Here is a 23,815-nt window from a genome sequence, read left to right as displayed (position 1 = left end):
TATTTTGTGATAAGGGCTTTGCCTCTCTCCTTTCTCTCCCTGTCAGAGAGGAGGCAGAGAGGGCTGGTCCCTGGCTGGCCCTGCAGTATCCTTAGTTCAGGTTACTGGACCTGCAGGCTGCTACTGGATATGCAAAAGAAAAAAAAAATGAGGGTCACTGTCTTCCCTCACTGCATACAGGAGACAGGAAACATACCTGGAAATCTGACATCAAGACAGTCACAATACCTCTTGTTTTCTTCTGTTTAAGGTGGATGTATGCAAGTGGAAGACTTGCTTTTGCTGTCATTTGGCCTCTGAGGTCCTGTTTTCTCAGCTTTAATGTTGCAACAATTCTTTGTTTGTGTCATAGGACATGCATTGCTGGTAATTGTGAATACTATAGGGCATCTGGCAGCAATAATGAGAGTTAAAACTACCTCTGTGATTAGCAGATCTAATTGAGCCAGGATGAGGTCTTCTCATTGGCTATTTAACTGAATTAACACAAAGATATTTTTGCAATTGTTTCCTGTATTATACCTATTTTTCCTACTGCAGGCTGTTTTGGCAGTAACACAGCAGCTGCCAGGTTCTGCTGCAGAAACTGGCTGATGGCATCACAGATGACTAGGCAAGAACTCGCAAGTAGCTGAACTTTGACTTCACCTTTGACTTCACTTGTCAGTGCTTTTGGAGGGGCAGGAACAACTAGTATTTTAGTTCTGAAACTGGGATTTTAAAGTTTACATATGGCATGATCTACTTAGATTCCATCAACACTCAAAATGTCATCTTCCTGTTGGAGCACTTCTGAAGACAGTCTGTTCATCGCTGGTTCCCAGCAGCTGGCGATCCCTTTTAGGAATACTGTTCTCGAAGAAAGTCTTAGTGTCGTATTTTCTCTTAGCAGTGCTAGAGGTGACTCCAGAGTAAATGCTTACGTAAAGGAAGATTACTAAGAAAAGTTCACACAGCCAGAAATGGCTGCATTGCAATATAAATGTCCTGTATATCAAAACAATTGAAGCACAAGGTAGACATTTGTACTTGTCATTGCAGACTATTTGCCAGGGCCATATGGAATGGCTAAATTAGGGTTCCCTTGAAGTTATACAACAATATTAAAAAAAAAAAAAAAATTGCTTAAAATAGTGTCCCTGTGGATGTACCCAATGAACTATCTTATTGCTGGTTTTCCTTGGTTGGTTGGGGTTTTTTCTCCAGCATAATAACTTTGTTGCACTATTGCATAGATGTGGGAAAATAGATGGTTTACAAGTTCTTACTTTCTAGTTTAGTGGCTAATTTACCATGGGGTAAGCATTTTAATGGAAACTGAGGGACACGTTATGTGGAAGCTGAAAGGCAATTCATTTACCAGTCATTAATTCTATTTTGTTTAGGTCACCTTCCTCCCCCCCGACTTTGTAAAGCTGGCTTTGTTACTTTCTGCTGTGTCTTTTCCCATCCCAGGTACTTTTCAAGGAACTCTCAGTTTTAACGAAACACTTCTGCAGAAAAGCCTGTCACATCTTTCTCAAAATGTTGTACGTGATTGTGCTGTAATTCCACCACAGGAAGCTTAAAGAAAATATTATGGTGTCTTGTAATCAAGACAAATGATTTGTTTCCTTCATCTAAATACGGTGGGGTTTTTTTGGGAAATGAATATGTATTTCAAAGAATGAGACAGCAAGTGAGGCCAGAGGAGCATTTGGAGGGTTGCCAGTGTTTATGCTCACCTGTATTTCCAAAGCCACTCTTTTTCTGGAGGTCTCCAATGAGTTCTGTCACCTCTGTGCTCACAGTATATCATTGAGCACTTGAATGCTTATTATATAAAACTTCTTAAGCCAGGCAGAAGGTGAACTTGGCAGCTGAACATCTGGTCCTGTTCACTTGTCAGTTTCTAACACACGCTGGGAGGTGAAGGAGCTCTTGGAAAAGGAAGAAGGGGAAAGCAGCCATTTCTGAACAGCAGCAAGTAATACAACAGCAGTAGTTGTTGGACCACTAGTAAGTCTGCAACCCCTCCTGGTTAATAGGAATTAAAGCAGGTACCCAATTTCTCTCAAAGGTTATTTACAGGGGAAAACATGATGGGAAAATCTGGTAATAAGCCTTTTCGAATGCTTGCTTTTTACAAGTTCAAAACTTAGCAGTTTTCCATAGGAGATGAGAAGGTCAAACTTGCATTGAAACAGCTACAGTTTGATCCTGGCTGTTTGAAAAAGTAAGAAATGGTCAGACTTGAGCTGCAAAGAACAGACCCTACAGGTATGAAGTTTCAATAGATATATTTACAGAGCCTTTGTTTGGATTAACTTCTTAAGGGTTGAAAATGCTCTCAAGCCTATCCAAACTACTGGGTCAGACACCAAGGGAAACAAGATGTATTATCGCGGAAAGCGATGTATTATAGGGTTGTTTTGGTACCAGATAATATTAGTAATAGGGGCTATATTTGCTGATCACAAACTGCTAGCACAGTTCTTGGAGGTAATGATGGAACATGCATTTTTGAGTGACTTTTCCTCAAATTAACATAATAAAGAAGCCAAAATGATTATGTATTGTGTATCAGCCTGCAGAAATAAATTGGGAGATGCTCTTGGGAGTGGTGTGCTAAGTCATGACGTTGTGTATGTTGGCTAGAGCTGGTTTAGAGTTGGAGAGGTGCTTGTGCTTGGCATACTTGTAAACATATGAGGAAACGATATGCAGAAAACCGGAGTTTGAATACGTATTATGTGAGTTGAGACAGCAGTTTAGCTCTTGAATGTACAGACAGTACTTATCTCTGGGAGGCCCTGGTTCATAACTGAAGCCTTCTAGCAACTGTACTGGCAAAAATGAGTAAAAACACATTATCTGGAATTATATCTGTAGAATGCATAAGTGTGTTTAGGTGCATATTATACTTAGCTTTTGTGCTCTAGTACCCTTCTCGTTTCTATAAAATGGTCTTAAAAAGTAAATATTGGTTCTTTGCCCTTTGACTGTTGGGACACCTAAATTGATTTTTCTACCCCTAGTCAACCACAAAGGTGAGAAATTTTGTCTTAAATTCCTGGTTTGTTGTTTGTGGCTCTTGTTTTCTGTACCGTAGTGCCAGGTTGACTGGGATTTGTGGGAGTGTGTCAGGGCTTTGGTGCAGCTTTTACACCATTCAAACTGGTGGCAGTGAGCACTTTGAGACTGGGAATAAAGCAAGCTGTAGTTAATAACAAAGGGCTGTACTTCTGTGTTTGGGGAGGCCGCTTCCCTGTGTAAATACAGAAAAATCTGAGAGGGCACAGTGGCTGGGGATGGGAGCGTGGGCTTTGGTGTGCCAAGACCCGTGGAGCGCTGCTGGCTGGGAGCCCCTACAGCTCTGGCTTGAGGCATTGCTCAGTGGCGTTGGCTGGGGTGTTATGAGCCCCCCTTTTTCATGCTACGGAGCTTTACCGGGTCTGGTTGACTGGTGTTGAGCTTGCTTTTTTTAAAATGTAGACTGAAGAAAAGTCAGGCCCTGATGAGAATAAAGCACTTAGCTGACCCATGCTGTATGAAAGGTGTTTGCATGAATTAAGTTAACTCTTAAGTTGAGCAAGTTATTTCTAAACAGAAATATATGCTTTCTGTAATAAATGTGACGTGACTGAAGACTCTTTAAATGCTGCTGCTGAATTAAATTTTAACGTGATGTCCTGCCAATTGAGATGTTCTATGTCAAGATTTGGAAAAGGATATAAGTTTTAGTAACTTCTAACGTACAAATGCATACATCCCGTTGCTTGAGATGTAGAAGATTATAACTAATCAGCAACTTATACTGCACATAAACAACTCCAGCTTGTTTCAGATGTTTGCAACTCTTAACTGTAGGAATAATTAAATAGAGGAGGATTATCTCTAAAACCGAAGTAGTAGAATATCCTAGGAAGACATCACTGGTACCTGCTTAGCACTGTTCAGAAACAAAAATATGTGATAAATGTTGATGGGTTGAGTTCTTTTGTTGTGTTGTTGGTTTTTTGGTGTGTGGGGGGTTTTTTTGTGTCTGTCCATCCCCCCAGTGTGTGTGTCTCTTCTTTCTTTTTTTTTTTCCCCTTTCATTCTCCTTTAATGACCATATAAAATCCAATTAAAAGATCACTAACAATGCTTATATGTTGGAAGAGTTTGTGCAGAAAAGGTCTTTATCCTCTGAAAAGACTTAGTAGCTTTCCATTTAAATGTCAGTAAATATTTTTATTTGAAAGGTAAATGTTTTTGGTTTTACTCAGTATTTCAGTATTCTTTGTATCTTGCAATGAATGCTGCCGTTGCCTTCTGTTCACCAACATAATGGTCCTCCCTGGTGTAATGTGATTCACTGAGACACAAGAATGTCATGATCATTTGAGAGGCTCCTCAAAGGAAAATCAATATTTCTATATTGCAATAGAACAATACAGCACCTGAAAATGTAAAAGAGGGAGGGTTGGGACAGCCAGGTGCTAGTAAAGGCTCAGAAGACTTTTTTTTTTTTTTTAAATGATGGTATTGTAGTATTGGAGTGACTAGTAAAACAAATTCGGACACTCCAAATTGACTGGTAACATCAAACTTGATGCCTGGGAGAGGAGGGGAAGAGAAGTAAGCAAATGCATCCATAGTGGAAGTATGCTTAGACATCAAGAAGCGACCCTTTGGACTGCATTAGTGTATGGGTTTGCTACTTGCCATACAGTCTAAGAGGCCTTTACATAATTCAGTTTGAAAATCAATTGCTTTATTTTTATTTTTTTCCTTTTCTAAATAAGACCTACGTCCTGGATGTCAACTAGTGCTATTTGAATCAAGTGATACGGAAGTCTTCTGGAATATCGTAAAGTCGTAAGAAGTAAATGTGATTCTTTTCTTAGTACGTGTTCAGCGTAAGTGTTGTTGAAATGATGGCTCGGGGTACTTCCAGAAGTTAATGTACTTATAGCACTCGTCCTTGGAACCTTTCAATAAATAATGTTCTAGTGGATGAAAGTCATCTGGGGAAGCTGTTTAACAACAGGGAATCAGCGCCATATGTAGAGAGACTAACTAAAAAATTTGTTTTCAGCTCTACTTTTCCCCTGTCACTGCATACTCTGTTACTTATTTTATTCATGTTCTAGTTGAATCTCTGGCTGAGTCCTCAAGACTGTAACAATCCACACACAGTTGCTGTTCGCTTTCCAGCTGTGTTCAAATTCTTAGCCCCCCTTTTTTTAGGGGGGAGAGGGGAGGGGAAGCAGTGCTACAAAGGTTTTGCCCAGTTGCCAAAGAGTGCAGTGGCTTTCTAACATAAATAGCTGTTGGGAGAATGCACTGATTTTTGTGAGAGAAGAATGGAGCGATGTCTCTTTATAAGCATTTAAACTTATTTAAAGTTTATTCAAAGCTTTTGAAAGCTATGTAAACAGAGAAGGAGGAGAGGGGTGGCTGGTTCTTATATGTACAGACTTTCAGGTGCAGAATATTTTTCTTCAGAACACCAAAACTGCACAGAAGGGTTTTTTTTTTCTTACCTTTTTAAGCCTGTCTTCAGTCCAACAAGTAAAAAACTCATAAACCTTTGAGGCAGATACTTTGCCTTCTAGTAAAATAATAAGACCTAAAAGAATAGAATATATATATAACAAAATCTACTAAACCCAAAAGGTTGTTTAACACTTCACTTTAGAAAGCTGGGAATAAGTCAGTATTTAGGATCCGCCTAGCATTTGATAAACTCTGAACACAACTGGATTTAACTTCAACTAATTTTTTTTGGGGGGAGGGGGCAAAGTTGAGCTTGTCTTTTATGGCATCTTTAACGGTGGATTGTATACAACAGTGCATACTCCCCCCACCCCCAAAGCAAAAGAGCAGCTTGGAGGTAGGACATGATGGGCAAGGAACAGAGTTGCTGTTTGTTAATGAAGTGATGCTGTACCTATGGATTCCAGCAGAAATTAGATGTTACAAGCAGTTAACGAAATATTGGAAGGGGGTAAGGAGGAATTTGCCCTTCTTCTGAAGCTGAATTAGCACACATTGCATGAATACAAAGAGAAAGAGAGGGACAAATCATAGCTAGAGAGAATATCAATAGAACTAACAGTGTAGCTTGTGTGTCCAATATATACATAAAAAAGTTGACTGGAGTCCTAGTAACACTGTTTGCAGGCATACTATTTAAAATAGTATGTCAAATATAGATATATTAGTAACTTAAACACCTTCAGTTGTGGGGTGGGACTAATCTCTGAGAACTAGAAAAATCATCTACTGCATCATGTTGCTGTTAAGGCTGCAATCCTGTACCTATATGCTACAGTATTATAACTTTATGGAGCCCTGCTGAAATCTTATATGTAAAAATGTGGTATGAAATCTGATTATTTTAGGTTGTCAGTTGTGGTGACTGAAGGGTAGACAGTCCATGTTTTTTAGCTGCCTCTGTCTTGGGATGGGAAACGTGCTGGATGGACAGATAGTATCCAAGGAAAGTCCTATGGCTAAATGAGGCAAGTGGTTTAGTTAAGAAATAAAACCGTTTAAGTAGAAGATATGTGTAGACTTGGCTATGAAGAGTTCCATATCTGTAAACTCTGAAGTGGATACTCTTTCCTGTGAAAGTAATTAATTTTTTCTTGTAAGGAACCTGTTCCTTATCTGCCCTAAAACAATACCTGGCACTCATAAATCATAAAAGCTTATGGGCTTATTTTACAAAGGTGCATTCAGCAGAATTGTTGAACTCTTACTTAGTTGGGGATGAGTTCCTCTTAGAAGAGAAATACTGGTAGCAATCTATTATTCAACAAGGCATCTTGTTTGATTTCTTGACCACTCATAGCTCTGCTGATGCTAGCTCTGTACCATCCAGGCTCACTGCAAGAGGCCCAGCCCTGCAACAACAGTGGGAATAACTACATAAATGTGCGCTGATCCTCCTCTTACAAAAATATATTGTTCTGTGAATTTAGAGCTGAACTCGGAAGACCTCATTTTGTGTTTGGGTTCCGTGTGATCACAATGCTTATGCTGCTGTTTGCCAGTATAGTCCTTGGCCTGTTCTTCAGTCATCTTTCTCAAAAAGGGATCCTTAAACTGAAATTAATTGACCTCAGTTGAAGAAGCACAAGGACCTTTAAAGTGGTATTATTTAGTCTTATTTCTAAAGGAAACTTCAGTTTAAGCAATAATAGCGTGACACAAGTTTCTAGAGCATCAGTATCTCATGAGTAGTTGGTTATAAAGGGAATATGGGCAGAAGTAGGCAAAGCATGTGGGAAAACAGTAGTTTCAAACAGTATATATGCCTATCTGGGAGTCATGGTTTCAAGAACTGTGTTAATCTATTGACTCTAAGTAGTATTCTAGAAATGTAGCATGTGTGTTTTGGTGATATAATATCTTACGTGCTCTGTAGACTATCACAGATATAGCCACTTTAACCACCAGACTTTTAAGCATTAAATTGCATTTGAGGAGGTAGTGACCCAAGGGGCTGAATCCTTAATCAGGTATGGCTTATTCTAATAAAAAGAAAATTTAAAAAATCTAATTGCTTTAAAAAATATATATATAAAAAAACTCCCAGGTCTACACGTTCCTGGTACTATTTCTGTCTCTGAATGTGACTAGATTGACTAGTTAATTCTGACAAGATTATTTGTCTTCCATACAAATCATTCTGTCTCCTGGGTTATTTTTCTGTTGTAGTTTTACAGCATTACAGAATTGCTGACATCTTTTTTGTTTCATTTTTGTGTGAGTGAAACAGCTGGTACTTTCTTAGTTTAAGTAACAAGATCATCAAATCCTATTACGTGAAGCAACAAACCAGTGAATTGTGAATGTTAGGTCACACACTGAGCTTTCCCTTCTTCTGACGCAAAGCAGCAGAGTGCTTCATTAGCGAACCTTACCCAAATATTCTTGAGGATGTGGCTTCTACTACATCTCTTCTGTTGAAAAGCTGTGGTGATTACCAAGTTAACATTTCTGCTTGATTTAAAAATAAACAAAAAAAGCACAGAGTTACTTTATTATGTTTATACCCGTTTCCTGTGTAACTTTCCAGTGTCGTTCTTCTAATGTTTTCTAATCTGAATACCCATATGTTGTTTTGCTTGGGTAGCTTTTAATGTGATGAAGGCTCTAGTGGTTTGGTTTTGTTTTTACCGTCTTCATCCCCTTTAAGGAAAACTTGGCACCTATTATACTGTGACCTATTGTTCCTAGCTCTACCTTCCGGAGGATTTCTTCTAATCAACCTTCTCCTTTAAGCATGCAAAACATCTTCTGTTTGTTCTAGCTCCTCTTGATATGTATCAGCCGTAACTGAATTGAAGGAGTGGCTTCAGTCTTGTTCAAATATGCCAGAAGGTGCTTCTATAAAATTTGATATTGAAGAACTAAATTATCTATTAAAGGCCTGTAGAATTAAGGCTAAAGTTATACATTTGTACTGTAAACTACGATGTTGATTGAAAGTAATAGTCATCAAACCTGACTGTTAGCTGCTTCTGGCAGGAACAGACAATTGAGCAGACTTGGCAGTGTAAGAGACCATGTGTGAATGAAAATGGGATGAGCTAATTTGGCAATTGCATTTGGATTATTAGGGAGGGTTCACCAAATCCTTTTGGCCAGCAGAGAAGTGGTCATCATGTTCCCAGCTCATATTAGCAAAGAATCTCATCTGGAGGAAAAAAAAGTTAAAACGTGAAGTTCAGTGCTGTTTATCATTAATAAGATGCAGTCTTAAAAATCACGGTTTGAGTGAAATGTGTTCAAGTGAAAACACCACACCCACCCCCAGTTATTGGAAACATCTCCTCAGAAATCCCAAGTTCACAAAGCATTGCACAATGCTCTTGCTGAGTATTTGTATTTAAAGAGCATCCTACTGTTTTTGGAACGACTCTGACTTTTTTTTTTTTATGGACATGCTAGCTAGAATGACATCAGAGTATGTCCCAAAGTCAGCAAAAATTGAATGGGAGAAAGCCCGTGTAAAGCCCTTTTTAAAAACTCACCACAAAGAGTTATTCTTACATCCATTGCATGTTAGTATAGAGGTATATTCTAGGTCAATGTTTGCTTCAGAGAGAACGGTTTCTTTTTAAATTAATGTGTTTCAGATGTATCGTCCCTTTCAGTGGGGGACATAAGGTGACAACACAGACTTGGCTTTGATTATTACATTTTGCTGAAAATGGGACATTTGGGTGTAATTGGTCAAATTAGCTATCCTACCTGCTACTGTCTGCAGTGCACAATTCTGGTTAGTTAACTGTTCCTATACCTTTAGAAGCCGGAACTTAATACAGACTCATATGTACTCATCCTCTGCAGTGAAAGAGCTTTGTAGAAATGCTGAGATTAATCACAAAGGGGTTGAGAAGACCTACTGGGGAAAAACTGCTCTAAACTCAAGAAAGGACTGAGGATGCACAGGAAATTAGATTCCAGCTTAAATGAATAAGACTAACTATGGGAAGAGACATTTCTTCATTATAACAGTGTATTTACTTACAACGATTTAAAATTGTAGCATCTGGAAATATGATCCTACATTGAGAGCGACTGAATTACTTCACTGGTTCTGAATGAGCAGGGACTCCAGTTTCATATGGTGTTTACTGGAGTTGTAATTTATGCTGGTTGGCACAGTTGGAAAGTAAACTAAATTTGTTTTCAGGGTTTTTTAGATAAGTAATGTGTATTTGTACGTAAGTATTTGTAGGTATATAAACGACGGACTTCTAGAAAGTGTTTATCCTTTTCCAATTGCTCGGCAATTCCAGCAAAAGTCACTTAAGTGTTGTAGGAGACTTCAGAGATCTTTACCTCGAATTGTGGGCCAGAGTGGTTTTGTGGGTTTTGAGGGGGGGGGCGGGTAGTGGGGTGTTGCTTGTTTCTTCTAGTTGCCCAACTCTCTTGCGTTTCAGGGCTGATTTTACGGCTGATGTAAATCAGGCGGGTACTCTTGACTTCAGAGGAACGTGCTAGTTTGCACTGGGTACCTAGCTTTGCTTTAACTTACTCATTTGTTTTAATTTAACCATTCTGCGACAGTTCCTCTAGGTGTTTGCGCAGGCCTGCCTTTTGCTGAATCGTTACCCCTAGTCGCGCCGCTAGAGATGTGTTTCTTCCGAGCGCTGCCGGAGCGTGTGGTATGAGGTGGGCGGCTCGGCAGCGGCCGGGGGCTGCTGCTCCCGTGGCCCGTCCGCGCAATCTTTTGAACACACGACGGTACCAGACACAAGCCGCCCGCATCCCGATGCATCTTAAAATGAGCAACGGCTGAAGCAGCTCCAGGCTTGCGCTGCATTTACAAGCTGTCTTTGAGCCGCTGCTGAGTTGCCGTGGAAACCAATGTCGAGCAGGACTGGGAGAGGGCTGGAAAATAGGCTTTTTTTTTTTTTTTTTTTCTTTTCTGTGTGAGCCTGAGTAGTTTAAAACCCCATCCCCCGTTTTCAGAAGCTCCCTCAGAATTGCCATGGAGACAAGAGGAGTAGCGGAGTTTGGGGTCTCATAAAAGCGCGAGCTATAAATATTTATTTGGTTAATAGTGTATGCTTTCTGGATTGTCTTTCTGTTGGGATGAACTCCATGCTACACTGAACCTTTGCAAGCTGTGAATTCAAACCATTCCTTTCTTCTGTGTGAGTAGAAAAAGAGGAGGGGGAAAAAAAAAAACTTTGAAGGGAATTGCATTTCACATTTTGATTATTAATTACATAAAAATTAATTATAAATTTATCTTTTCCCAGAATTTCCCACACCATCTCATGCAGTAATCTTTCAGCGTTGGGACTGTTGAAAGCTCTTGGGAGGCTGCTCAGTTTATCTGGAATTGTTGAGTTCTGGCGTTCACGGTTTCTTCAGAAAGGCTGACCTAAATAATCTCTTCCTTTCTTGTCCCGTGCTACTTGACTTTTATTCCCTACTTTCTCCTCCACAAGCGCTTCCAGTTTTGTGTTTCCAGGGCCAACTGTCCTTGGGGCTCTGCTCTGAAATGAATCATTACCATGGTCTTAAACTCTTAGGACTACTACTGATAACTTCAGATAATTGGCTCTGACAACTTCAGTCTCTTACTACTGTTACTTTCAGGTTTGGTTTTTTTTTTTGCTTAATTTGAAAGTTAAGAATAAAGGCACCATCTGCTGGTGTGCTAGCCTTCCAGATTGCACTAAACAGTACACCCAAAGCCGAGGATTAACTCATTTTTAGGTAGGCATTGTAAATGAAAACCTCTTTGCTAGTCTGCTCTGTAGTTGAGGCCTTTAACACAAGAACTTCTTTCCCCTGTGAGACTGAGAGCTCCTCAGATTATCCAATACCAACAGGTAGAAATCCTGCTTTTAGTCACTTTCTGGCAAAGTTTCTCTTCCCCTGTTTAAATAACTCCTGGCTGAATGAAAATGCAATTCTGCATTCTGTTTCTCATGTGACTTCCATTACGAAGGAAGAGTTACTGAAGCTGATTAAAACCTACTCTCTGTAACAGATGACTGTGAAGGATTGTTTTTATTTTTATGCTACATCTAAATAAAATAGCATATTTTTGCATTAGGCTCTAGGCCTCTGGATGTGTAATACGTAATAAATCTCAGAAAAACTATTTGAACATGATCAGCTTGGGCATTTAAACGCTGTCACTTTAGCCTAAGTTTTTGGGTTGTGGTTTGTTTTTTGGTTTTGTTTTGTGTTTTGGTGGGTTTTTTTTCCCTGAAACAACCTGTTACTTGTCAAGTTTTCCTGTTTGGAGGAGCCACCGTGAAGTACACCTTCAGGTAGGTGACACCTTGCTTTGTTGCAATAGAGGTCTTGCAGGTGGGATACCTTAAAACTTGACTGCTTTGTCTTGAGTATCTGTAGATTATTTTGATTATTTTTAATTCTTTTTTTTTTTAAACTTGACAACTGCTCTTAGTTTGGGATCTTTTAATAAAAAAAGGTGAAAAAAAGTATCTGCTGACTTCCCAGCAAGACACTTAATATGTGTGTGTTAGATATCTCATTGACCTACCATCTGGATGCTAGCCTTGTTATTAGCTTCAAAAGTATAGCTCTGCTCAGGAGAGCAAACAGAGCGGAGGATTACTCCATTGTGCATGGCTCTGAGCCTGGGCTGGAAGGGGCAAAAATGCCTTTGGGTTTGGTGAAAATTTTTTTGGTTTCACCGGGCGTGGGGGGAAGGTCAATTTTGTGTGTATCAGATACTCAGCTGTAGAGATGGAATTTTAATTTTGTAATAGCTGCTCTTCCAAAAAAGAAGCCAAACCAAATATTGGATTTAGCTGTTTTCTTCCCACTGCCCCAGCTCTTCCCTTGCTCTAAAAACCTAGTCCATTTCTCCAAGAATAAAAGGGGAAGGCTTGTATAAAAAGAGGGGAGGGAAAGCTAGCAGGTGTCTGTACGTGTAAACTGCAGTTCATTACAGGGCTTTTCATGAGGTTATTAATAAATCTCTTTATGGAGAAGGCACTGCCTATAACATAGAAGTTAACCTGTGTAACTCTGCCAGTGAGCTTTTATTCCTTGCATCCTCCTATTCTTTGAACCTTCTGAGTATCTAAAAGCTTGCTTCTTCTGCTGTATCTCTGTCATTCCCAGGAGTCAAGACCAAGACGTTGCATTTCTAGTACTGTCTAAGGAGTTAAAATAACTAGCCGTATTTTTTTTTCCTTGACGCCTGAAGCACTACCAGCACAGATACCCTAGAACAGCTTCTTTGTAGTGCCAGGAAGCCAGCACTGCATCTGCTCGTATCAAGGAACAGTTTTCTTTATAGTTGTAAGGATTAAAAACTTAACTTCTTTGTTAAAGGCAGTTTCTTCAAGCTGCTAGAAAAACTTTTCTCATTTTCCACTGATGTAGGGATAGCACGTGTATAAATAGTGTAGGATCCCTAGGTTTCCTTCCTTGATTAAGAACATCTGCAAGGTCTAGGTCCTCATTAGCCAGTAAAAGTGTTGGAAACCTTGCTGTGTATTTCACAGCGTGTTAAGCTACTCTTAAGAGCTGTATGTGTTACCACCAGGTCTCAGAGAGTTGCAGCATCTCTGGGGTCTGAACAACCAAAACTTGCTTGAGTGTTTAAATCCAGCAGTTTCCAAAACATGACAGAAGTGCTGCTGACAGCTGCCATATAAGTGGAGGGGTGGCTGAGAAACTCTTTTAAGTTCCTTTTGTGTTTTACACCCCTTTAGCTGTTCAGCCAGAAAATGCGCCTTCTCTCTTGGATTACTACCCTTTATGCAGTCGCACCACGCCTATTAAAATACAGATTTGCTCTCCCCATCTGGGTTTAGATGGGTTTATTATTCCCACCCTGCAGACCCCTCCTTCAGACTACTCCCTTATTTGTTTTCTCTGGCTGAAGGTATGCAGGGTTGATTTTTTTGTAAATCGGATAAACTCTGCCCAAAGTAAATCCTGTTCTATTATTAATCTTTAAGATTCAAGAAATTTTGTAACTCAAGATAACTGAAAGTCTGAAGTTGAGCTTCTTTTTCCTTTTTTTTGCCCATGATACAGGATGATTTCTTCTAGCCCTTGTCTAAAATTTGAAGTCTTAATGCCACGTTTATGTTATGTTTACTTAATGAAGCTGGGTTTACTCCAGTTATTTCCAGCTATGTTCTGGTGCCTAAATTGCCAATTTTGGAGATCATTTAAGGACTCAGTCCAACACAGGAGACTCCTGCAGAGGCTGTGAATACTCCCCATCTCTCTCCAGCATGTTTGCTGGAATTTAGCATTCACCAAGCAGAACTGATGGAGGATGAAGGCTGCTTAAACACGGACTGCTGACAGCAACATGGCTGGGAAGAGTGGTGGATCTGAGCCCTGGCTGCTGGCTGTTAACTGTCAGAGTTAACATAGTCAAGCCTGCCAATGCCACTGTGAGCAGGGTTGGTAGCCTTTCGGTTGTAGTAGCCACATCTTAGACTACTAAGAAGAATGGGACTTAGTCTTTTTTTTTTTTTAAGGTTATGCACAACTAAATCTCTCCAAAGGTAGATAGCTAGATAGCTTCTCCTCCCTCCTCCCCATTTATGGACTATGTAATCTGTGGACTAGTTCTCTTAGGAAAAAAAATGTGGCAACAGGAGAGACAAAACAGACATGAGTGTTTAAACGCTGGGTATCACTTGAGTACCTCATGGTAGGTAGTTACATAGCTGAGAAGTCTGTATCAGCATCTAAGCACATCACCAATGGTTTATCCTGGGGCGGTTGTGTGTCTGAAGGGTGCTAACACCAAACGGATGTCTGGTTTCCTCTTCTCTTTTAGGTTCAGTGGGAGAACTGTCTTCATTATCACTTTATTCTTGGAACATCAGACTTCCTAAACTTACAGTGTCCTCTGAAATCCTTTGTTAAGCTTTGCTCTAAACCACCTGCTCTTTAGAACTTGGCAAAATACCACAAGACTGCCTTTTCTCTTGTACTTATAACTTTGTTTTGATTCTGTTCTCATGTAACTTCCTCCAGGCACACTGTTTCCTTTGATTTGGTTTGACTAATATGCTTTTCCTTAATGATTCCTCCAGCTAGTTGTTTCAGTTTACAGCTGTGTGCGTGGTTATCAAATGGAAAGTGTGTATTTTTGGGATTTACTTCTAAACAAATGGATTTATTGGCACGAAAGAACAGGGCTATTTTTTCAGTCTGTATAAAAGGTGAACAAAAAGTTTACTAGTACAGTAATATGTCATGTTTTCACTATTGATCTTTATATGATGAATTAAAATCCAAAGCTTAGAACTAAGTTTCTGAGTAGTTGTTGGAGGCATTTCTAAAAAGACAATTTAAGAAAGAGATGCTCTAGCTTTGAAGAGGTCTCTTGTCTTTCTGCTTGATCAGAATATGTAATGGTTTTAATTTGGTCAGCTATCTCTACAACAGCTATCTCTTAAGCTACTGTTCGGACTCTGATGCTTCTTGAAGAGGGGCATGTACATGTGTGGTTTGTGTGTGTGAGGAGGAATGCTGTGTGTATGTTGAAGTTCTTTATTTTTTCTGATGTATCTTATACTTACTGCATTGCATAATTGGATCTTCATGTATTCTATAAATCCCTTGATGCAACAGGAAATATAGAGACTTTGTCCAATTGTAAGCTCCCAAAACAAAGTACGCAAAGTAATTCCATGATGACTTGCATAGTGAGAAGTACCATGATCCTGCCCCAAAAGTCATAACGTTTTCTTATTGTAGCTTCTAGCTTATGGATACTTAGACTGTGACAGTGGGCTACCTGACATCTCTATTAAAGAGGAGGAGTGAAGTTTCTAGGTCTATGAAACAGTGAATGTAATACAGTGGTAAATTGCGTGTATTTGAGCTGCTTTGTGTCCAGACAGAGAAGGTTGGTGTGTCACTTATAAATGGCTCTGCCCACACATTGGAGCCCTAGAAATGGTCCCTACCTAAGTGTTAGCTGCTGTCAGAGCCTCAGAACAAAATGCTCCTCCCTATGATGAACATATGAAGGAATATGTTATTTCAATAGATAAACCTGATTTCTCATCTATTGGCATATAGGATAAAAAGGAGTGGTGGTGTTACTGCTCTAGAAACAACATGGTTTGGGTAAAAGTCAAAAGCTAGTTTTTTTTCTGTAAATCTAAATAGGGCTTAATCGGTTAAAAGGAAAATGACTTAATGACTTCAGGCTTTATTCTAGACCAAGCTTAGACAAAACTGAGGAGATGGGCTTGATGTAGACATGCAGAAGTAACAGTAATTTTGGGAGGCACTGGAGAGGTGGTTCCCTCCTCTGGTTTCAATGGGGTGTGTGGGGGGGTCATTTTTTGTTTTTCATTTCTTTTTTTAAAGTCCAACAGGAAAGTTTCCTTTCTTGATGGGGTGGAAAAAATTTCCAAGTGCTATTTGTAATGCAAGTATTTTTTGCTATTTCAGTACTTTAAGGGTACGTAAATGGCATTGCTGGAATTGATGTCTTCACTTTTTATTTATTTTCATATTATAAACTTCTGCTGTAACTATTTTGGGGTAATGCAAACATGATGGTAAGATCAAAACATATTAAGGACAGGATAGTTGCACACAAACTTGGATCTTTTGGTAATGTGCACATGTGAACATATGTTTCTCTTAGAAATAAGAAATGTTGGACATACATTTGGAAGGGGATGGTGAGAGATCTAGAAAGGAGCAGCTTTGAAGAGCAATACAGGAGTATGGCATGTGGGTGCCCCGGCCGGGCTGTCGGGGGTGCCCAGGCTGGGCGGCCTCTGTGGTGAGCGGCCGGGGCTGCCCCAAGCTGGACACAGATGGTTCCAGCTGGCTCTAACCCACCCCCCGCAGGGCACAGCTTTGCCAAGTGAAGTCTCTGTCTTTCTCTTGACACACGAGCTTTTTAACTTTATTTTCTCCCCTGTCATGTTGAGGAGGGGAAGTGAGAGGGTGGCTGGGTGGGCATCTGGCAGCTGGCCAAGGTCAACCCACCACAATAGGATACAGTGAAAGAGTAACTGAACTTTTGCTACAGTGCTGGGAACTCAATTACCTATTCTTACTGTTGCTTCATGACTCAGAGGCAATGCTTACAGATACCGATAGAACCACAATCTGTATTTTTAAAGGATGCTGAAAAAAAACCTTAGAAAATTACAGAAGGAAAGGGCTGTAGGAAGAGTTTGGGTGGAGAATTCACTCTGTAGTGCCAGACTTGAACGATAAAGAATGGTCTTCAATTGAGAAGAAAACCATGATGATGTATGGGATCAGTACTGTTTAATACCTTCATCAGTGACACAAACAGAGGGATTGAGTGCACCCTCAGCAAGTTTGCTGACTACACCAAGCTGAGTGGTGCAGTTGACATGCCTGAGGGATGGAGTGCCATCCAGAGGGACCTGGACAAGCTTGAGAGGTGAGCCCCTGTGAGCCTCATGAAGTTCAACAAGGCCAAGCGCAAGGTCCTGCACATGGATTGGGGCAACCCCCGATATCAATACAGGCTATGGGATAAAGGGATTGAGGCCAGGCCTGCTGAGAAGGACTTGGAGGGAGCTGCTGGATGAAAAGCTGGACATGAGCTGTAAATGTGCGCTTGCAGCCCAGAAACCCAATCATATCCTGGGCTGCGTCAAAAGAAGCCTGGCCAGCAGGTCGAGGGAGGTGATTCTGCCCCTCTGCTCTCATGAGACTCCACCTGGAGTATTGTGTCCAGCTCTGGAGCCCTCGGCACAGGAAAATCATGGAACTGTTCGAGTGAGTCCAGAGGAGGGCAACAAAAATGATCAAAGGGATGGAACACCTCTCCTGTGAAGACAGGCTGAGAGAGTTGGGTTTGTTCATCCTGGAGAAGAGAAGGCTCTGGAGGGACCTTATTGCAGCCTTTCAGTACTTAAAGGGGGCCTACAAGAAAGATAGGCACAATTTTTTTAGTGGGGCCTGTTGCAATAGGAGAAGGGGTAATGGCTTTAAACGAAAAGAGGGAAGACTTAGTCTGGATATAAGGAAGAAATTTTTTACATTGAGCATGGTGAAACACTGGAACAGGTTGCCCAGAGAGATGCTAGATACACCATCCCTGGAAACGTTCAAGGTCAGGTTGGACAGGGCCTCTGAGCAACCTGATCTAGTTGAAGATGTCCCTGCTTATTGCAGGGGGGTTGGACTAGATGACCTTTAAAGGTCCCTTCCAACCCAACACATTCTATGATCGTACCTTCATACAAAGAAGGTGCGAACTCGGAGCAGTGAGAACTGTTGTGGTTTAGCCCCACCTGGCAAAAAAGAACCATACGGTCTTTCACTCACTCCCCACCACCAACAGCGTAATGGAGGTAGAATCAGAAGGAAAAGGCAAAACTTGTGAGTTGACATAAAGGCAGTTTAACAGAACAGCAAAGGAAAGAGGAAAGCAACAATATTACTGATAGAGGAATACTGAGGGAATCTTATCAATGCTTCTAAATATCTAAAGAATGGGTGTCAAGAGAATGGGGTCAGGCTCTTCTCAGTGGAGCCTGTCGACAGGACAAGGGGCAATGGACACAAGCTGGAACACAGGAAATTCCATCTCAACATGAGGAAAAACTTTACTTTGAGGGTGACAGAGCACTGGAACAAGCTGCCCAGAGGAGCTGTGGAGTTGTCTTCTCTGGAGGTACTCAGAACCTGCCTGGATGCATTTCTGTCCAGCTTGCTCTAGGTGAACCTGCTTTGGCCCAGGGGGTTGGACTAGATGATCTCCAAACTCCCTTCCAACCCCCACAATTCTATTATATACGAAACACCATTAATGTACCACAAATACCTATTTGGGTCAGTCAATCCAGCTGTGTCCCAGCTCCTTATGAAAATTAACCCTACCCACACCAGAACCACGTTGAGAACCCATAGCTGAAAACCCAAATGGACTCACTCAAGTGAGAAATGAGGCACACGCTTCAACAGAGGTAACGATTGTCAAAAGAAAACAATAAGAAGCAAAAGATTCTTGATCTGTTCATGTCTTCAGATCAAGACTGGATATCCATCTGCTAGGTTGTGTGTGACTCTTCCCCCATTAGAGCCCCCATTAATTCTTGGGGATGAACAAAGGAGGTCTGTGTGTGTGAGAGAGATAAACAGCAAGGTTAGACTAAAAGGAGTAAAGCAAGACTAGTTTCTATCAGTCAAAAGAACATTATTCTCTTAAACAAGCTATGTTTCCAGATGTTATTGATGATAAGGGCTCCGTTCTCATTCATACTGTCTGTAGCAATTGTTGAGTTGGCTGATGCAGATGGAGACAACGGACTGCATTAGGAGTGTCCATGCTGTCTTCAAAACTGGTCCTAAACACAAGGGAACTTTAGATGTTTTTGGAAAGAAGAAAAAAAGTTAACATAAACCTGTGTAAAGAACTGTATTTAGCCAATCTTAAGCACTTGGTACATTTGTAGCCTGCCGTGGAGTAATCAGAATAACTGGGACTGATTTGTAGGCCTTGCAGGAATGCTTCTGAATCGTGAGGGAACATGGTGGAGTCCTTTTCTACTCTTAAGAGAGAATGTATAGTGACATGCAGTAGGGGAGGAGGGAGCTGGGTGGGGGGCTAGTGGTTATTTCATTTGTTGTTTCTGAAATTTCAGTATTCCCAATACAAGAGATATCCAAGAATGTATGGGGTTTTTTTCTCTCTTTGATATAAAACTATAGAAATGTTGACTACAGTTTTCTGTCTCATTTCAACAAGAATTTAGGGTAACTGCCAATTACTGCACATGTTGTTTTACCCTGTAGAAGCTATACATGGTATTCTTCAGTAAATGTGCCTGCCTCGTAGTAGGAATACAATGGAAAATACACTTATGGATTAATACAAGTCTCTTCAATTAGAAACAGACTGAGACATTACCCTAGTATAAAACAATGCCTACTGTTTATATAGAACTTCTCACATGTAAATATTATCATGCTATTGTAAAAGAGAAATATTACTATTTTTTTACAGGTGCCAGGGCACAGAGAAGAAAAGAGGAATTGTTCAAGGCCACCCACATGGCCAGCCCTGATCTAGCTCTTAGTCCTGTGCTCTCTCTAGTAGACAGTGTCTGATCTGTGCACTGTAAGGAGGCCTTGAAAATATTGCTTGTAGATGCGGAAGCGCATACGAAATTACAAGTGCTTATTGCTGAATTGTCTTTTTTTTCTCTCCCCTTGCAGATCGTAAAGTGTCTGGAATTTCCATTGAAACGGATAACAAAAACGTAAAAGCAGAGGAGTTTAAGGGTACAGTATGGGTATTGCTGTGATTATTTTTAATATATACACAATACATGCAAACTGCGTATACAGAAGCTGTGCAGCTGTTCAGACTGTATCCCTCTTTTCTGAGGGGTCCTGCTCCTACTATCTCAATTGACTTTTTGTGTAATCTTGGTCTTGTCCTCATTTTGTTCTCTTACTTGATGTTGGGTTGGACTAGATGCTCCCCAGAGGGCCTTTTCAACCTCACCTGTTCTGTGATTCTATGACTTGTTTGTCATAGTCCTGGTAGCTCACTCTGTAACTTTTGCCTTGGTTTCCTTCCACCCACAATGATGGGAACTGATAGAAAGGAAAATTACTTGTCTTACAAGACCGAAAAGTGAGGGACTAGAGAAAGAACGACTGTAAGTCAGCTAATTGTCAGTAACTGTAACTGAGTGGCTACTTCTAATTGTCAGTAACTATAGTGGATATTTATATATGTATATGTCATATGTAAAATGGCAAATGACTTCTAATAATGTCCTAGAGAAGTTAAGGAGGCAGGGAGGAAAACCTGATGTTTGCTGGGTAAATGATAAAGGGGTCCTAGTAGTGTGTATGTGAGTTTTGTGGTTTATGTGTGGGTTTTTGTTTGTTTTTTCTTTGCATTTGGTTGGAAAGGAGAGAGGCGGGAATTGAAAGAACTGTTTGCTGAGCTTTAGGCTTTATTCATCTGTTTGAGGTAATAATAAAATGTTTTAGAGGTCTCTAAAGCTGTCATTTGGGCTCCTGTGAAGAATTTTTGTCACTTTGGGGGAAGAAAACCTTAATACATTTAGAGCTCTGGACAGGCAGGGGCAGAGAAGCTCTTCAGGTAATATTAAAGCTTGATAAGGTTCTGTCTCTTTATATGATATATGGCTTGCATTTTGTTCTTTTGTTATTTGTATGATAGAGTGAGATCAGCTCAACGTAGCTCAGATGCCATGCCGAGTTTTTTTTGTGTAGTAGCACTAAGGGAATGGCAGGGGCTGGTAGGCCTAGCTGTTCAGCTGAATGCCACTGACCTGAAATGCATTTTTCTTTTATACTCCTACTACTGTATGGGAGGGTGGTCTGTCGCTGGAACGGGCTGCCCAGGGAAGTGGTCACAGCACCAAGCCTGTCAGCATTCAAGGAGTATCTGGACAACACTGGTAGTCATATGTTTTAGTTTTAGGTAGTCCCACGAGGAACAGGGAGTTGGACTCGATCATCCTTATGGATCCCTTCCAACTTGAGATATTCCATGATTCTATAATGAAATTATAGCCTCCAGAGCAGATGTAAATACAAATTAAACATTGTTCAGGCTGCTCCAAAATCCTGGAAGGCTCTTCCAGGCCTGGCAGAGCCTTTGTTGATGCATAGCATGCTGTGGGCCTACCTTAATGCAAGTCAAGTAGACCTGTTCTGGAAAATACTTTTCACTGACTTAGTATGGGAAAAAGCAGGAGAGGGAAACTATGATGAAGGAGAGTTTTATTATGTTGTCTCTGTTCTGGGTGCACTCCTTTTCTTCCATGTCATTCTCTTCCTCAGAGTAAGATTAGTGGGAGGGCATCAATGCTAGCTTTTCTGAAACAAAAAAGGTAGCATGCAAGAAAGGGGCAGCGCGTTCAAGATGGAGGTGACTTGTTCAGCTGAGATCACTTCAGCTGAGCTGTCTCTGTGTCAGCTAATATAGACCAGCTCATGAGATCAGCCAACTGTCACAAGGTCAGTAGCAAAAGCAAGCTGAGCTTGAATGATGGTTTTTCTTTGTTAGAAGGATACAAAAACAAAATGGAAAGGAAACTTTAGCAAATCTTAAGATTCAGGAAGCCTCCACCCATCCACTCAACCTGAAGTCAGGAACCTCAGGCTTCCTGAGTGCACAGCATGTTTTTCGAAGCGGCCAGTGCGTGTGTAACATGTTTCTGGCAAAGAATGCCCTCCTGCCTCAATTTTTCTTTCAAGTCTGGACATTTTTTTCCCCTGTGAGACATCACCAAGGCTACCAGTCTGGCCCCTTGAAAGCTTTTTGTTTTTCTACAGAACAGACCTGGGAAATCAGACTCTAAAGGGTGAGTGGGTAGATGTATCGGTAGCTCTTAATTGCCCTTCAGCCTTGTTTGCTGAGACTGGGAACAAGGGTGCTGGTTAAGGCAGATTGACTGTACGATTGAGCAGTGGATGTTTGTCTCCTGAAAGCTAGACAGGCATTGCCAAAACTATAAAGGCTTTTGATCTTTGATACTCTGGCCTACGTTGGAAGATGAGCAGCCTAAAGGTGGCAAGATCAATATTGTGTTTGTTTCTCCTACAGAAGTTTCTGGGAGATACTAAACTTAACTTTATTAATAGATTCAGAGGTAGTCAGATGTGTGGTTGTATTCTTTCTTCTAATGTTGTTTCCCAACAATTCTTATTAATACCTTGACTTAAGAGTTATTTACTAGGAAAAAATGTATAGAGATATTTCAGCATGCTGTTGCATGGAGAATGGAACTACCGAAACACTCAGTTTGTCCCAATAACTCACCTATACAGTTTGTCGTGTCTTCTCTCCCTCTTTAGTTCCCCCATAGTGACTATAGGATTGACCATAGACCACGATTACTATGATGCAAGCTACATATTAGAGACGTTCACTCGCTCCAGTTGCTCACACCACAGTCCCACCAGTTTGTTTGGAGACTGATGGGTTTTGTCATCTTCTTTGTTAGTCCCTGTTTGTCATGTTTGTGTGTCTGTGTTTTGGTTTGTTACTGCCTCCTTTACTTGATACCACTTTTGCATTGAAAAGGTCTTTGATTGGGAAACCTTAATGAAGCAGACTCTCACCCTCCACATACCCTTACAATAATCAATGTGAAACTGTAACTGCTTACATAAGTTACTCAAGAGAATATTTAACCATCTTACTGGTATGTTTTCCATCTGCATTAAGTTATACGTTTGAACAGCTAAAATACTGATACTGAATTCAGAATGGTAATCCACAAAATATTGTTAATGGGGTCAGAGGCCTTTTTTAATAGTGATGCGCTCACTGACAAAAATATTTAAATCTAAAATGAGGGTGGTAATACAGAATCTGTGCCCATCCAACATGGGAATATCTAGTCCCCAACATCTGAAACTTGATCCAAAGGCCACTGAACTATGGGAAAATTACTAGTTTCTGTTTTCTTGTTGCGTTTGTGTAAGTCTGGAGAAGGTCTGATGGCATCTGGCCCTCGCTGACTGCTCAAGTTGACTGCTCAAGTTCTTTTGAAGGGGTAGTATTAATTTAATGTAGCCTGAATGTGTACCAAACACAATGCTAAAGTCTCTAATTTTCCCTTTTGCGTGTTGTTTTTTTTTTTTTTTTCCCCTCTAGAGGCTATTCTTAGTTGTAAGCACAAATTTTCAAAAGGGATGAGCTTAAGAATAGAATGGAAGAAAATACAGTCTCAAGAAGTCTCGTTTGTCTACTACAATGGTGAATTTACAGGTAGAGTACTACAAACTTATACTAATGGTTTAACGTGTCATTCTCTAGCATAGATATCAACACTTCCTTGTGAAAATAACTGAAAAAAAATGCTCTTGACTCTCCGTGCTGAACAGCTGTCTGTTTGAGGAAAGAATCCTTGCCCGGGGGAAAGCATTCCTTAATAAAATCATCAATGTTTAGTTACCTTTTTAATGAAGTTAAATATAATAAAACACAAGACTAAGAAAAATGTCACTGCACGTTCCTTGACATTTTTCAAAAATGAAATTACATTCAGATGTAAACTCTCCAAAACTACTGCAAGCTCTGCACTCCTATCCAATAAAAAGGTTTCTGAAGCCTCCTGAAGGGCTGGAGGCTTGGATATGAATAATGCAGCAACTTTATATACATAAAATATAAAGTCAGCTGTATATTTTAAATTATTTGTATTCTTTTCAGAAGTGGAATTTCTGTTTATATCTTCTGAAAAGGACTTACTTCAGCTTTATGTGTTGAAGAAAATATGGGTCTCTGGTACCTTGTACACAATAAATTAAGGTTGAGAAGTAAAAATGAAGCACAGCGATTTCATTAGTTTGTAGAGCTTGC

The 23,815-nt window shown here is 40.4% G+C and overlaps 1 protein-coding gene across 1 annotated transcript in view; it reads left to right on the top strand.

Annotated features, from left to right (window-relative positions):
* JAM2 (junctional adhesion molecule 2) overlaps positions 1-23,815 on the top strand; it is a 37,709-nt gene that overhangs the window by 4,395 nt on the left and 9,499 nt on the right. Inside the window, exons 2-3 of the mRNA XM_054193879.1 lie at positions 19,678-19,743; positions 23,108-23,221. Coding sequence (XP_054049854.1) covers positions 19,678-19,743; positions 23,108-23,221 — 180 coding nt within the window. The remainder of the gene's footprint in view (positions 1-19,677; positions 19,744-23,107; positions 23,222-23,815) is intronic.

This window comes from Rissa tridactyla, chromosome 1 (assembly GCF_028500815.1).
Source record: "Rissa tridactyla isolate bRisTri1 chromosome 1, bRisTri1.patW.cur.20221130, whole genome shotgun sequence".
NCBI lineage: Eukaryota > Metazoa > Chordata > Aves > Charadriiformes > Laridae > Rissa > Rissa tridactyla.
The sequence above is the reverse complement of the archived record's forward strand: the minus strand, read 5'-3'. Positions and strand labels throughout refer to the sequence as shown.